The sequence below is a fragment of the Saccopteryx bilineata genome, chromosome 5, assembly GCF_036850765.1.
Source record: "Saccopteryx bilineata isolate mSacBil1 chromosome 5, mSacBil1_pri_phased_curated, whole genome shotgun sequence".
Taxonomy (NCBI): domain Eukaryota; kingdom Metazoa; phylum Chordata; class Mammalia; order Chiroptera; family Emballonuridae; genus Saccopteryx; species Saccopteryx bilineata.
In genome coordinates, this window is record NC_089494.1 from 111,203,467 (window position 1) to 111,220,254 (window position 16,788).

A 16,788-nucleotide genomic window follows, 5' to 3' on the forward strand; every position below is an offset into this window, starting at 1 on the left:
TTCAGTGGATATGAAATGCGGCCCAGGGGTCTGCATTTGTTAACAAGCTACAGGGTGGTCTCCAAACTACTGGACCATCACTTTGACTAGCAGCGTTCTGAAATACAGAGCTCTTGTACATGAATGGCGCTGCAACTGCAAAAGTATTTTTAATTTGATTTGTGTTGTGTGTATGTGTATATGTGTGTGTTTGTGCTAAGATTAAATCCCCAGGTGCATTTAACTCAAGAAGATATAACTATATATTTTTTCCTTTTTCACTGCAGATTTTTACTGAAACTACCATACATTGACTCCAAAAGATTAAGCATTTTTGGAAAGGTAAATAGTAGAAATATTGTATGTGTGTGTAATTTCCTTAATTTACTATGAATTATATATAATTACTACTATATGCGTTCAATAACTTATTAATTCAGCAACTATTAAATGAGTATCTAATTAGTGCCAGGTGTTAAAATAACAACAGGACAGAAAAAGGGCTCTATTTTCATGAAGCTTACCATCTGGAGGATGAACAGATAGTAAACAAATAATGAAAAATAGTTTCAGATGGTAATAAGTCATAAAATATTTTTAAAAGATCAATGGATAAAAATTAACTGCAGGGAAGGCCAATGTTATTAGATTGAGTGGTCAAGGAAGGGCCTTCTGATTAAGTGACATTTAAACTGAGATATAAATAATTAAAGGGAGCAGTCGTAGAAATCATTTAAAGCATCACAGGATGGCAAGCCTTCAGGAAGACTGACATGGCTTAAACTGAAAGATGACCACATGTTTTCTGTACAATATTAACTTCTTCTTGCAATACTTTTATTTCCAGATCAACATCATTATCAGAGTAACAAAATCAAACTTATGTAAATATTTATTAAGTACCGAGATTATACATATCACTGGGCTAGACATTATAAAGATACAGAGATGAAAGGAAGATATAGCACTATTTTAGACAAAACAAATTCTTCGTGTTTATCAGTTTGAGTATGAAATAATTTCTACTATTTATAAGTGAACCCAGAGACACATGACATGAAAACTGATTAAGAAATAGAATGATAGTGGTTCTAAGAATGCTTTTTGTATTAAATAATATAGATTTTTAGACAATACTCTTACCCCTTTTCTACTTGTTGTAATGTTAAGCCTGTAAACACCAAGAAAGCAAGATTAAGAAATACTTTGTATTCTAAGATTATCACATGGGTGTTAGAGGGAAAGAGAAGAGATAAGCTTCAGTCAGCCTAGAAAACTTTTGGCTTTTTATATCCAATTTTATTTCGCTAGTATTCTACAGGTAAGCATGATTTTAGAAAAACAAATCTGTTAGAATTTTATAAGTAATGCAAAAAGGCTTTACAAGAGGAATTGATATAAGAATTGTAATAAATGGAAAAAATCTGAAACTGGGTAACCAGTAAAAAGACAGCAGAATTGAAACAGAGCAGCCAACACTGACTATTGAATATTTGTAATCTAAATCTAATCATAAACATCCTGTAACTGACTATAGAGTCAACATGATGACCACCAGTTTGGGCTTCTTTCTGATGTGATCTGTTTTGAAAATTAAAATCACCATCTTTATATCTGGCCTACCCTTTTCTAGAATATATTTTCCAGGAACTTGTGTGTTGTGTGTGTATGATTTACTTTTGCATTTAGTGAATAAATAAAAAATGATGGAGGGGAAGGCGATAAAAAAATTTTAATTTATTCTAATTTCTACCAGTGTTGATTTTCTGTTAAAATTAGAAGTTATTTCTTTAAGACAAATGAAAGCAGCATTTTGGACTAGGTTCCTAAATGGTACAGAGAGAAGTGTATTCCAGTTTCTCTGTCAAGAAGTCTTAAAGAGTGTGCAGTTTCATGAATCTCAAATTTTCATATTTAAAAATATAGTGAAGCAATGACTTACAACCACCTAGTTTCCCTTTAGAACCACATTTAAGAGTTCCACAGCTCATTCTTCAGAGATTGAATTGTTTTCGAGGACACTGATACAGTTTTTAAAGGTCTGGTTTGTTCTTTAGTATATGACTATACTATAACAACCTTCGGTTCAAAATGTGGGCCAGAAGCACAAGTATGCCTTGAGAATTTCTTAAAAATTTTAAATCTGGGCCCACACCCAGCCTACTGAATTAAAATATGCATTTTAAGAAGATTCCCAAGTACTTTGAATAAATATTCAAATGGAGAAGTGTTCTTCTAGGATCTGCTTCTCCTTTAGAAGACACCATTCTTCTCAGTACCTGGAGATAATCAACTCTAAGAATCATGGTATACTGAGGTAAAAAAAAGTAGCAACAATCTATTAATTTATATTATTTATATATGTGATATACAGTTGTTCTGTGGGTAGGAATACTCAGCTATTTTCTCAAAGTGTTCAGTTTTATATATGTAATCAACCAAATCATAATCAGTTGAAGTTTGCTCAGGCATTTGTGGAGTTAGAACAGGAAAAGTTATCACTTAAGATGCATCTAAAGTACATTATCTTGCTTGACTTGTGGTGGCATAGTAGATAAATCATGCTGAGGTCACTGGTTCCAAACCCTGGGCTTGTTTAGTCAAGGCATATGCGAGAAGCAACTACCACAAATTGATACTTCCAGCTTCTCCCTTCTGCCCTTTTCTTTCTCTCTCTCAACTTAATAAAATAAATGAATAAATAAACAAAGTGCATTTCTCTCATTGCTCTGTGGCAAGCACTTGAAACCTTTTGGATCTGACATTCTTCTCTCATCTCTATGAAAAAACTAGAAACAATACAGTAAAAATAAATAAAAATGCTCTCTTTAGGAACAGAACTTTTAAGGGCCCAGCACACTCTCACTCTATAATAACTCTTTATTTACTTGCTTTGCATGGCTTATTATACCCCTTTCAAACTTCTGAAGGGGAACAGAATATATCATACCAGAATATGTGATTATTTTAAGAAATAGCTGACCCTTCTAGTCTGAAAACAGAGAAGTTACTTTTATTTATGAGAGGAAATCTCTATTTGTGTCTTCCTCTCTATATCTAGAAGAGAAGGATGACTCTAAATCAGTGATTTTCAACCTTTTTTGAGCCGCAGCACATTTTTTACATTTACAAAATCCTGGGGCACACCACCTACCAAAATGACACTCTAACACAGTACATATTATACATATAGTTAATAATATAGTTTCTAAATGTATTTATACTCACTTAGTGTGAAGCCTGGGCCTGTTTTGATGAACACAAAATGGATATCCTGGCGGGAATGGTAGAAAGACACACACAAAGCTCTTCTTCCTGTTTTGATGAACACAAAATGGATATCCTGGCGGGAATGGTAGAAAGACACACACAAAGACAGTTCTCAGTCTCTCTCTGTTTTTAGTTTTTATCGCAGTCAAGCTTGAGAAGCTCAGCTCACATAGATATGTGATTGAAAATGGGAGCAATGTCAAAATAGCTTTGTTGGCCAGAATGGGGAACTCCTTGGCAACAGATAACCAAAAACTGTCCAAAGGAAGATCAGCAAACTTTAGCTTAAACTTATATAACATTGTGATGCATTGTATATCACCTCTGTGGGGGCCTCTTTTAAAAAGAAAAAGGTCAAATATCTATATATACCATCAGGATAGACATAACCAGCTGAGGCTGAGGCTTCATCTAGTGGTGGCAACATTTACCTCCAGTCCTGACCAGGATTAGAAATCGGTACCATGGGGAGGAGTAGCAGCTTCAACTACTCGCCGCGGCCACACAATGACAAGTGTGTGGCAGCCCGAGCGGGGACCTTCCTGGGTGTGGATGAGAGGCAGCCTACTATTGGTTCATCGCTAGTGGTCGGGATGAATCCTAGAAGATGATTGGTCAGTGAGCATTCCCTGTGCCTCCACTCTTCCTGTGGCTGATAGCTGGAGGGATTGTGAGGGGAATGTTTATGTTCGGATGGAGGCTGCTAGCAGGCTGGATAAATAGCCTCTGTGGGCCGTATCAGGCACGCAGGCCGTAGTTTGGGGACCCATGTTTAATTTCCCCACGGCACACCTGACCATTTCTCATGGCACACTGGTTGAAAAACACTGCTCTAAATCATAAGAAAGTCTTAGCAATGGAGAAGGGACTGATTTAAATCTGCATAATAAGCAATGTTTCTGGAAACTCTTATAAAGGACCTCCCCCAACATCTTTCTTTAGTTAAAGATGGTACTTAAGATACCTAGGCTATCTCACAGAATTACCCAGTTTCTCTAGTTATTTCTCATATATACATGAAGTATACATGTTAACAAACTTTTGTTTATTTTCTTATTAATCTATTACAAAGAATCTCAGCCAAGAACTCAGAAGGGTAGGAAGAAATTATTTTTCTTTTCTCCATTGTTTTCTATAAATATGTTCACACAATTCAGCTTACTACTTTTAAATTTTGCTAACCAAAAGCTACTTTAGTTTCTCTCTCAAAGAGACTGAGCAAAAATACTCTTGGTGGTTTATAAAAGATAATTTTATTTTACTTAGCTCCTACTTATTGGGAAAGCTTTGCTCAAGCTTCTAGGTACTAACTGAATGTTTCATTACGAAGTTGATATTTATAGTGAATGAAATATAATTTTTCCTTAATCTTATTGAGCTCTTGGCTGAGATCCCCTGTGATAAAAGACAGACTAGCAAGAGAAAAATGAAAAGATGTTTATTGACACGTGTACCTCATGTCTACCTGGGAGATACCCAGGGAAAAATGAGTAACTCTCTGAGGTGGCTTGGAATTCAGGCTTAAATTACCATTTTAACAAGGAAACAAGAGAGAGATGTAGGCTTTGTAGGAGAGATAAATGACTGCTAAAAAAAAAAAAGGTGAGTTAGATCTTAACAGAATAGATGGAAGATGCAGTTTGTGACAAATTTTCTAGGTATGGTGTTGACTTCTATTCTTCTTGCCTATGACAAGAGTCTGTCTTCCATGATTAATAGGATTCCTGGGGAAGGAATCTATAACAATTGAGTTTCTTTTGAAGGATCTATCTTTAGGGGAGTTCAGAGAAAACCTCTCCTTGCATTTGCTTTTTTTAAAGTACCTCTAGCTTAAAATAATCAATATACCATAGTGTAATATTTTGGAATGAAATATTCTGCTACCCTTTACATACATTCTCTTTGCTACTTCGGTAATGTCTGACTGCATTTTGGACTTTTATCTAACAATACTTAAATATTTAAATGATGCTACAAATAAGCATAAATAAAATTCTCTGTTTATTATCTTAAGTGTTTATAGAGTCCTATACCTGTGAACCACACTAGAATCATCTGGAAGTTTTTCAAAAGTTGGCCTCATCACAAACCAACTGCATCAGAATTTCTGGTGCTAAGGCCTGGGTGTTAATATTTTTAATACTTCCTGAATACTTTAATGTCCAGCATGATAGGTGTTAACATTTTTAATACCTCCTAGGATACTCTAAAATTCAGTAAGATGAAGAATATTTAAGCAGAACTTAAAATTGATATCTAAAATGATTTGATAGCTCAGAAGGTCATTCCCTTAGTCTGTTATTACTATCATTGTTAAAATCTCTTCTAGATCTTTTCTGGTCAGTTCATGAACTACAAAGGAAACAGAACACCTTGATTTATTTTTTAAGAATTTATAATTAAATTAGCTCAAAATATTGCAAGAGAATATTTTAAAATTAAATTTAAACAATTATCCAATGCACCTTAGTAGCAACATTATTTACTGTATCTCATTTTCTTTAAATATTTAGTTGTATGAAATTGAAAGCAGAACAAATACATATGAGAGATTTTAAATATTTAATTCTCCTTTCTTAATCCTACATAACAGTCATTATTATTAATAATATATTCACTAAATATATATCCAATTTGCCTAAAATGATATATGATTTAATAACTACTTATCTATCTTTAAATTATTTGTAGTATACAGGTATTTGACATAAAATCAAAGAGCAAATCTTTGACACTTGATAATATATGATTGATTTTATATTTTACCTAAAGTTATTAAAATAACTTGTTACATAAAAATTTAAGCAACTCTTTTTAAAAATTTTACCTGTACAAAGTGATCATAGTATATTCTTTGCTCATGTTTTAGACATGATGAGACCTTCTGATATATATATATATAATATATATAATATATATAATAATAATATATATATGTATATTACCAAATATAGTGAGTGAAGTTAAAAATATTTCCAGGAATAATTGATATGTGTTATATATACATACATATATGTACACATTTTCTCTTGCCAGGGTTATGGTGGCTACATTGCATCAATGATCTTAAAATCAGATGAAAAGCTTTTTAAATGTGGATCAGTGATTGCACCCATCATAGACTTGAAGTTGTATGGTGAGTACTTCCTATAGAATGACCTAATACAACATATTAATTTGTAGATAAGAAAATCCCATGCCTGACCTGTGGTGGCACAGTGGATAAAGCGTCGACCTGGAAATGCTGAGGTCACCGGTTCGAAACCCTGGGCTTGCCTGGTCAAGACACATATGGGAGTTGATGCTTCCAGCTCCTCCCTCACTCCTCTCTCTCTCTCTCTCTCTGTCTCTCCCTCTCCTCTCTAAAATGAATAAATAAAAAAATAATAATAATAAAAAAGAAAATCCTAATGCAAAGGAACTCAATTGAGCTCATTTATTCAGTGTTATCAGAGATATTTCAGCTATTTACTGCCGCTCTGATTCAATTAATATTACTGGTGCATGACGATTAAATGTGAAATATAGACAATAAATAAGGAACTATGCTATTTCAATGGTTTTTAGTTTATTCTTAAATTTTTGTTTTCTTGGGTCACAGCCTCAGCTTTCTCTGAAAGATACCTTGGTGTGCCTTCTAAAGAAGAAAGCACATACCAGGTAACTAATTCAAAAATAATAAAAAAAGTATTTTTGTTCTAAAATTCAGTCAAAATGTAAATATAGGTAGATCTATATATACAGATGTTTTGTTTTCCTTTATAGGCATCAAGTGTGCTACATAATATCAATGGCTTAAAGGAAGAAAATATACTAATAATTCATGGGACTGCTGACAGTAAGTATTATATTTGCTGCTAGTTATTGATGGGGTCTGAACTTTAGCAAAGTGGTATTGCTTACAAAGGACCTTATAGACCTACTGAAGAGAGCAGTGTCAAAAAACCTGATGCATGATAGGAAGTGGGAAGAAGGAAGAATAGAAGAAGTAGGAGCTTCAGTGGCAACACTGTCAGGTAAAATGTTCTGGATGATAGAAATGTTCAATCTTGCCCTGGCCAGTTTTCTCAGTGGATAGAGCATCAGCCCAGTATATGAGCATCCTAGGTTTGATTCCTGATCAGTGCCCACATGAAAAGTGACCATCTGCTTCTCTTCCCCTCCCGCTCCCCCTTCTCTCCCTTCTCCCCTCCCACAGTCAGTGCAGTGGCTGAATTGGTTTGAGCATCACCTGGGTGCTAATGATAGCTCAGTGGGTCTGAGCATGTCAGCCTCAGGCACTAAAGATAGTTTGTTTGCCAGGTGGATCCCAGCTGGTGTGCATGAGGTAGTCTGTTTCACTATCTTCCCATCTCTAAATAAAAAAAAAAAGAAGAGATGTATAATCTTTACTGTTGAACACAGTAACCACGGGCCACATATGCTGCGTAAGCATTTGAAATGTGTTTTGAGTTATTAAGAAACAGAATTTTTTATTTTACTTAATTTTACTTAATTTAAATTTAAATAACCACATTTGGCTGGTGACTAGTACTATGGTGTTATTCAGCATACCTCACAAGGAAACTAACCTAGAAAACAACAGAATAGCAAAAAGTGCCAGCACTGAGGTGAAATTCTGAGGAGGCTACACACTGAAGTTAAAACAGAAACCTTCCCATCACTGCTTATTTTTTTATCATGTTAAACATTGGAGATGTATGTGACTGATATTACTAGTAAAGAATAATATTTTATATTCGCATGAAGGGTCAGGGCTCAAAATATTTATGTATTTTTTATTATTCTGTATAAAACTTTACAACAGAAGGCTATTTATAGCCCCATTCGCATATGAGAAAAATCTATTTCAAGGAGGAAACTAATTTATTCAGGATTACCTGGCAAGTGAGCAAAGACAGTCAGATCTTGAATCAGTATTACCTAAATCTTGAACTTGTTTTTTGCTTAGTTTACCCTGCCTTGCCTCAGAATTTTATTCCATTTCACAAAGTATAGAACTAAAAAAGTGTTATAGCTTCTGACCAGGTGGTGGCCTAGTGGATAGAACATCGGCCTGGGACACTGAGGACCCAGGTTCAAAACCCTGAGGTTGCTAACTTGAGCCCAAAGGTTGCTGACTTGAAGCCCAAGGTTGCTGGCTTGAGCAAGGTGTCACTAGCAGCTGGAGCCCCCCCAAACCCCCCCAACCCCGTGAAAGCACATAGGAGAAAGCATTCGGTGAACAACTGAACTGCCACTACTACAAGTTGATATTTTTCATCTCTCCCCCTTCCTGCCTACCTGTACCCCTCTCTCACACTCTCTCTAAAAAAAAAAAAAAAAAAAAAAAGAGTGTTATAGCAGGTTTTAAGTTTAACTTTCAAACATATCAGGCCATGGTTAAATTAGTGTTCAGTTCCATATATAACACATATTTGGGTAAACAGGTAAATGGGAGACAAGAGACAAATCTCTCAGGTAGAATTCTGAAAGAAATGATGTAGCTATTTCTCCTCAAAGCTTCACTTTCCTTCCGACCCACATTAGAGGGGCTTGAAATTAGTGACTTGCTTCAAGAGCACTGGATGGAAAGTAAAGAGTAACTTTACAGCAGAGAAACGACAAATATCATTCAGCTACATGGTCAAGGTTAACATCAACAGCGAGAAGTCACGTTGATATTGTACACCCTTGATGTCATTTCATGAGAATGGCATTCTATGTCCACTGTCTAGTCCAAAAAAAGAAAAAACAACCATAACTCCCTCTAACCACCAAAAAAAAATGGATAAACCAAAATAAAGTTTGTCTACCAAAATATCTTAGTATTCTTCAGAACTGTCAAAGTCACCAAAAACAGAGAAAGTCTGAAAAATTCTGAAAGAACAAAAGAGGTTAAAGAGTCATAATGTCTAAATGCTTCTAAGTTGTAACAAATGTACCATAAAAATGTAAAATTTTAACAATAGAGGAAACTAGGTCAGAGATATACAAGAACTCCCAGTACTATCTTTGTGACATTTTTTGAAAATCTATAACTAATATAAAATCTTAAAAAAAATCTTAGATGATAGCTAAGATTTTGGGTGAAACATGATGAAAGAGAACATAAATATTTTTAAAGAACATTAGAACTTGTTCTGAGGTATTAAGATATTACATGTATATTAATAGTAGTAAAAACAAGTAGTTATTATTAAGTACTGGTTAAATGTCACAAACCATTTCCGAAACTTTCAACATTAACTTACCTGTTTTTCACAAAAATGCTGTAGGTATTATTACTCTTCTTTAACAATTTGGAAAAATTAATATTACGGAATTAATCTAACTTGCCAAAAATCATATTACTATTGATTAGTAAAAGAAGGATTTGAATCTGACAGTGAGACTCTTACTACTTGTACTCTGAAGCTTCAATTGTAGGAATAAATTATATTCAAGATTAAATTATTCAAATCACTGTAGAATATGGACACCATACACACACACACCCCATATCGGCTTGGTGGCTCAGTCAATGACACTATAATAAACCATTAATGATGTTTTCTTCAAAACTTACCAACTAATCAGTTCACTCAGTTAATTAGACCTTAATATTTCTGTTTAGTTTTAGGAAGGGTATAAATGACAGATATCAAAGGCCTTGGCACTAGAAACCAGCATGGAAAGAATCCATTTGGAAAATTCATTTATACGTTTATCTTTTCAGCTGTAAAATGGAGTCCTTAACAAAATGTTTTCCTACAGTAAATGAAGGAGCTATAAGAGAGATCATTTATCCCAGTTATTACTCTTATTCATTAGCATTTCTAGTAGCTCAAATTTTCAGAGCAAGATATAAACTTCTTTAGAGATAACATGGGCATTTTCCATGAAGTATAGTAAAATATTTAAAAAAGATCTTGGGTAGATTTTAAAAAGATTCAAACGATCATTTGGAAACTTTCCTTGTCTGCTATGTAGCAATATTAATTAGTATCATAGAATAAGAGCAATGAAGCAGCTTAAACTATATTGATAAGTCTTCCCTAGTTTTACAGACAACTTAAAAATGCTAGCTTAAAAATTATTCACAGAATTTGGAAGATGTACGTAGTGTAGGAATGAATAGCTCAGGCAACTTGGGAGCACAGTGTTGTGAGGAGATCTGAGTGATTCGTCCAAGTCGTCAATGCTAGTTTGGGCCAGTACTGCTACTCAACCCATCTGCTGTGCTGCTTATTTCGAAGTTTTGGACCTTAAGTTCAAGCAGAAGGAGGCTAGAAGGAAACAGAAGAAACCAGCATGATCTGCATTAAATATTTAACCTTTGAATAATAATATGTGTACTCTCTTTTCTCAACATGGGGTATTTTTTAATTTAAAATAACACAGAATGTCTGTGTCTAACTGAGATTGGACTCTGGTAATCCTCAGAAAGGAATAGAAACTGGTTTGCTACATTATCAGGACAAGTATTCACTATGTTAAAATTGTTTTAATGGTATAAAATGTGAAAAATTAAACATAATAAATGATAACCAATGAAATAAATCTAAATAACATCTGTACAATAAGTAGTGACTCAGTCATGGCTCCCGTTTCAGTATTTTTTTATAACATAAAGCTAAAAGTTTTATCATCACTGTTTCTACTGGCTTCCCAGTTAAAGCCAAGTATTAGTCTTTTAAATGCACAGTGTATGCAAAGTAAAACAATCTCTTTGAATAAAAATGACATAACATGTTCTGATCCTTATAAACATATTTCTTTCAAATATTATAATTTAATTTCTTGCAGCAAAAGTTCATTTTCAGCATTCAGCAGAATTAATCAAACACCTAATAAAAGCAGGAGTGAATTATACTATGCAGGTAAGCCACTTTTCCAGAAGAATGTGTTTATGTATTTTCCTAGTTAGGTTTTTTGGTTGCAAGATCAGAAAACAGCTTCTGTGCTGTTCATTCCCCCATGCTATTTATTTACTATGTATTTTAGCTACCAAAGATTGTATTCTCTCTTCTTACTTATACTGAGAATGTAGATGAGTTCATGCTTTACAACTGCATAGCATTCTTATGCAATGTCTTTTTCTCTTTGGACTTTTATTAATATCACCAATAACAAGTTCTTTTTTTTTTTTTACAGTGACAGAGAGAGGGATAGACAGGTACAGACAGACAGGAACGGAGAAATGAGAATCATCAATCATTAGTTTTTCATTGCGTGTTGCAACACCTTAATTGTTCATTGATTGCTTCCTCATACGTGCATTGACCACAGGCCTTCAGCAGACCGAGTAACCCCTTGCTCTAGCCAGCGACCGTGGGCTCAAGCTGGTGAGCTTTTGCTCAAACCAGATGAGCCCTCGCTCAAGCTGGTGACCTTGGGGTCTCGAACCTGGGTCCTCCACATCCCAGTCTGATGCTCTATCCACTGTGCCACTGCCCGGTCGGTCAGGCAACAAGTTCTTTTAGAACAATTTTTTATTTCTCCCCTAGTCCCTCTGTCTTTTCCTCATTTTCCATCACTGTTATACTAAAAGGTGAGAAGAATAGTGATTTGAGTAAATGTTATGAGAAAAAAGGAGAGGCTAAAACACCATTTATATCTGTGCTTTCAAAATATTTAAGAAATATTTATCAAGAAATTACTTTACAGCCTGACCAGGCAATGGCACAGTGGATAGAGCATTGGACTGGGATGTGGAGGACCCAGGTTCAAGACCCCAAGGTCGCCAGCTTGAGCGCGGGCTCATCTGGTTTGAGCAGGGCTCACCAGCTTGAGCTCAAGGTCGCTGGCTCCAGCAAAGGTCCACTCAATCTGCTGTAGCGCCCCGCCCCTCAGTCAAGGCACATTTGAGAAAGCAATCAACGAACAACTAAGGTGCCACAACGAAGAATTGATGCTTCTCGTTTCTCTCCCTTCCTGTCTGTCTGTCCCTATTTATCCCTCTGTCTGACTCCCTGTCTCTGTCAAAAAAAATATATATTACTTTACAAAGGTCACAATACTAAGTGGGTCAATAAGACATACTTTTGGACATACCATCAAGGAACTTTTAGTCTGAAGGAGGAGTTAAGAAGGAAAAAAAAGTAATTATAATTTCCCAACATTTGGAAAAACTAAAAGTAGTTTAAATATCTAGAACACCAGAACCAGGCTTAGGAGGATGACAGATTAAGATGAATAGATAAGCAAATAGTGGGCCATACCATTAACAATCTGAAAGAGTGTATCTTTACTCAGAAGGCACCAAGGCACCATTTAAAAACTCTACACTCAGGAATTAATGTGACATTTGAATTTGTATTTGCATTTATACTCTAAAAAAGTCACTCATGTCTTTTATACTGTCAAAGTGAAAATTGCACTGCACAAGATTAAGCAGACAATGATGGTTTTATTCAAGATTATTGCAAATAAAGGAGAAAGACTAAATTCAACTTTCTTGAAACAAAGGGCTACAAACATTTTGAAGCTGAGCAGGAATGAAACACAGTCCACTTGCATAAATGCTTCACCGAAACAGAACATAAACTTTCTTGTACCTTTATGACAAGAGGTAGTTTTACAATTTGGAGCAAGACTTCTTCTCTCCCACAGAGACTGGGAGATTGTGGTGCTGTCTCCCTCAATGTTTATATTTCAAAGAGATGGTTTCCAGTCTTTGAAAAAGATATCACCTTTGTTGTAAAACTGGCAATGAGCTAAAAAAATATTTACATACATTTCACAGGGACAGTGAATGAGTTTACAATCAAGTTTTCTAAATTACAAAAATTGTATTTTGTCTCTAATGTTGATTATGATATAGTTATAATAAAAATGAAAAAGTTTAATATGCAAAACTCAGAGTTGAATTGGGTGAGATTTTAGTTAGATATCATTTCCTGAAGTTCATTTGCCCTTTTGTGTAAAAGAATGAATTCTGAGGGACAATAGTTGCTTTGGTAACTTTTAAATCACTTTTCCCCTCAAAATCTTAGGTTTATCCAGATGAAGGTCATAAGGTATCTGAGAAAAGCAAGTATCATCTCTACAGCACACTGCTCAGATTCTTCAGTGATTGTTTAAAGGAAGAGATAGCTGTGATACCACAGGAACCAGAAGAAGATGAATAATGACTCTTATTTATATAGAACTGAAGGGGATATTGACGCTCAATGAAATTTAACCAAGAGACTGTCATATGTAGATGCTCCAGAGTTTCAAGGGCAGCTTAAGGAGATGACACTGGAACAGCACACTCAGAGACAATAAACTAGAATTTGAATATAGAAGTCCAAGTCTACTGTTTTGCCAAGGGTGCAAAATCTGTTTGTTTGTGTAATGAAGGTCAAAGGTTGGTTTCCTGGGAAGAATTCGTTTTGCATTAAAGTTGGAATAGTGCATGTTTTCTTCTGTTATCCCCTATTTGTTCTGTAACTAGTTGTTCTCATTTTAATTTCAATGGTCACCTTCTTTGCATATAATGCACAACTTCTCAGTACCACAATTCCTGAAGAGATCTTCAATGGCTGAGCTGCAGTCTAACATTTTACTGTATCTTTACAGTAAGTGCAATTCTCATTGTCTATTATTATGCTTAAGAAAATATTCAGTTAATAAAAACCAGAATATTTTATGTAATTTCTGTTTACAAAAAGGCATTATTAAATGGGTCAAAGGTCATGTAGAAATATGGAGTTTAGCACCTTCCAAAGTTCAGCAATTTATCAGTAGATATATCTTTAAATCTACACACGAGTGTGTGTCTCACAATATATATACACACTTGTGAATATGCAGTCAATAAATCTATCTTTACATGTTATTCATGCTACAAAGGATAAACATTTGATGAATTAGAAGAAATGCTCTTTTACAGGCTGTAATGGATGCTTTGTTTAATGAGCCAAATATGATGAAACATTTTTTCCAATTCAAATTCTAGCTATTGCTTTCCTATAAATGTTTGGGTTGTGTTTGGTATCGTTTTTAGTGGTTAATAGTTTTCTAGTTGCAATTTAATTTTTTGGATATGATACCTTGTCACATGTAAATTAGATACTTAAATATTAAATTATAGTTTCTGATAAAGAACTTTTGTTAACAATGCAATGCCACTGAGTGCTATTTTGCTCTTTTGGCGGAGAAGGCTTTTTTAAAAACACTTGGTCCTTTTACTTCTCTCTCTCTCTCAATGCAAAATCAATTCTCATCTTCATTGTAAAAGCAAAGAGCTGGATTGATGCTTTTGCAGCTTCTACTTAGTATTCTGCGCCTGCCCGATTCATCTGTTACTCTTTAATTTAAATACTTCTGGTGAGAATTAGAAATGAAATATCTTTTTTGCATTGACCAAAAAGTTCGCAAACAGCTGTGTTTGCTGTTTAACTGAGATGAAGGCACAAAGTGCATTAATTCTTTTGCTGTGTTGACTTGCCGTAGTAACTGAGAGCATAAAATAAACTTGACCGCATGAAGGCAGTTTAAGTCATGAGAATATTAAATTTGGTAACTAATGTCAGAGTATCTTCACCCTTCACTTACGAGACAGGCTGAATAACCAGGACATTAGAATGCCAGGAGGACACTTCAGAATGTCTCAGAATTGCTCAGTAGCCCTCCTATTTTGTCAAAGGATCAACTCCCAGATCTGGTTACGTGGAAAATGTACATCATTTGGGGGATATTCTGTTGTTCTTTCGATTGCATTGGAATTGTGTCTTCACTGCTCCATTGAATTTAATTTAAAATGGGAAGGCTCTCTTTTCTGAAAGATACATTTCAGGTCTTTTTCAAGAATAGTAAACACATTTTTAAAAAAATAAGGTGTAATGTTTCAAAGGAAAGTTTTGCCTATTTTATTAAAATGGAAATTTCTTTTTAAGCTGATTTAAAGTCCAGCTGAAGCTTTTTAATCAATATTTTGAATTTCAACCACTAGAATTTTTATGATGCAAATAATTAAGTTGTCTGAAAGTTGTGGTTTTATTGAATGTCTGTTTTGAGTAACACTTAAAGTGTATTTGCCTTTTACTGTTCATCATTTCTCTTGTTTCATTATTATTATCAATGTTTATCTATCTTTCAATTAATTTAATACAGTTTATAATGTGAAAGGTATTTGTCTGGAACCCACTTTCACTTTAAAGGCTAAATAGATCTCAGATAAAGACATACTTTTTAGTAGGAAGGTGAAAATTTTTTCATTTGTAGGACATTTTGAGTTTTAATAACTGGGCCATTTTAGATAAAAGAATGCTCACTGGAGATGTTTTCTCTGAACATATGTATCCTGATTTATCAATGTCATCCCATTAAACTTAATAATAATAATAATAAAGGAATGCTCACGAACACATAGACACCAGATAGTAGAGGGCTTGTGCGAGTTGACTTTCCCTGTTATACACTGCCTGTGGCCAGAACCCTACTACTTTATGTGTATTTGTGCATTCCAAGAGTTTCCTAGAACTCCAGCAGCAAGCTTTCCAAATGATAATTCACCCTTAAAATTAAAAAAAGCAAGCTCAACTATAAAATAAAACAGGTAAGCTATATTAAATCAGCCACAGAAATAAACACATAAACTTTTGAAGCATTTTGAAAGGAAAAGTTTTTTCATTAATTTCCTCCAGCGAGGTCTCTGACTCAACAACGTAGAGACCAAGAAGACACTGCTGATCTACTTGTATTTCCTGATATAACCAAGGAAAAAAGGGTGTCTTCAAAACCTGAATCTTAGCTCACCCTGAGAATGTCTTTTTTTATTGGATTTTCAGCATAAACATCACCATTGAGGGTTTTGCAGATGCCAGTTATAGATCTACTAGAATGAGGTGACTTAAATGTTGGTTTTTACTATAAGGACTTAAGCCATTGTCCACAAATGGTGGGCACCTGGGATTGATTTGCTCTCCAATTTCATTAAGGGCACAAGGCTTCTATAATCATGTATGAAATACTTCTTTTGTCCTTCCTCACATACTCTCCATCTTCATATCCTACAGCAATGAGCTTTGCAGAAATAAAACCTAATTCCTCAGCTGTGCTCTCACTTTCTGTTCTGGGGATTCTCTGATACTAAAGTTGTCTGTTGGGCCAACAGACTCATCACTTACACACTGCAGACCTATATAAGAATGTTAACACCCCCATCAAGTCTAATTAATGGAAAATGGGAGCAGAAGACTATACATGCCTCTCTTTCTTCTTCCAGACATTCTGCATTATCCTTGGTAGGCCTGGGAAACTTCATCTGCCCACACCAGTATACCTTTCTATTTCTCTCTTTCACATCTCACTTTTCTCAGTCTCCCACACATACTTCCTAAAATCACATCCTTCAATAAAATACACGTGTACAAGCTGTTGACTCAGCTCTACTTTCTTCCCACAAGAACTTGCTACTGTGAATATTGTAGAATGAAGATAAAAAATGAGAATAGAGAAGTGTTTTCACTCAGGTTTGAATAAGTTGTTCCTATCTAAAATTTCTAGATTCTCCCTAAGTACCAAGCATGTGCTAAGTGCTCTATATTCATTATCAGACTGAATCTTCTCAACATGCCCTAGAAAATGTAC

At 34.7% G+C, this 16,788-nt stretch overlaps 1 protein-coding gene across 4 annotated transcripts in view; it reads left to right on the plus strand.

Moving 5' to 3' along the window:
* The window catches only part of DPP10 (dipeptidyl peptidase like 10), a 713,505-nt gene extending 697,256 nt beyond the window's left edge, over positions 1–16,249 (plus strand). For all 4 annotated transcript variants that reach the window (XM_066280442.1, XM_066280446.1, XM_066280443.1 and 1 more), the window contains 6 exons: positions 267–321; positions 6,286–6,385; positions 6,851–6,909; positions 7,015–7,087; positions 11,017–11,090; positions 13,206–16,249. In XM_066280442.1, coding sequence (XP_066136539.1) covers positions 267–321; positions 6,286–6,385; positions 6,851–6,909; positions 7,015–7,087; positions 11,017–11,090; positions 13,206–13,340 — 496 coding nt within the window. In that variant the 3' untranslated portion in view covers positions 13,341–16,249. The remainder of the gene's footprint in view (positions 1–266; positions 322–6,285; positions 6,386–6,850; positions 6,910–7,014; positions 7,088–11,016; positions 11,091–13,205) is intronic.
* The last annotated feature ends 539 nt before the right edge of the window (positions 16,250–16,788 follow it).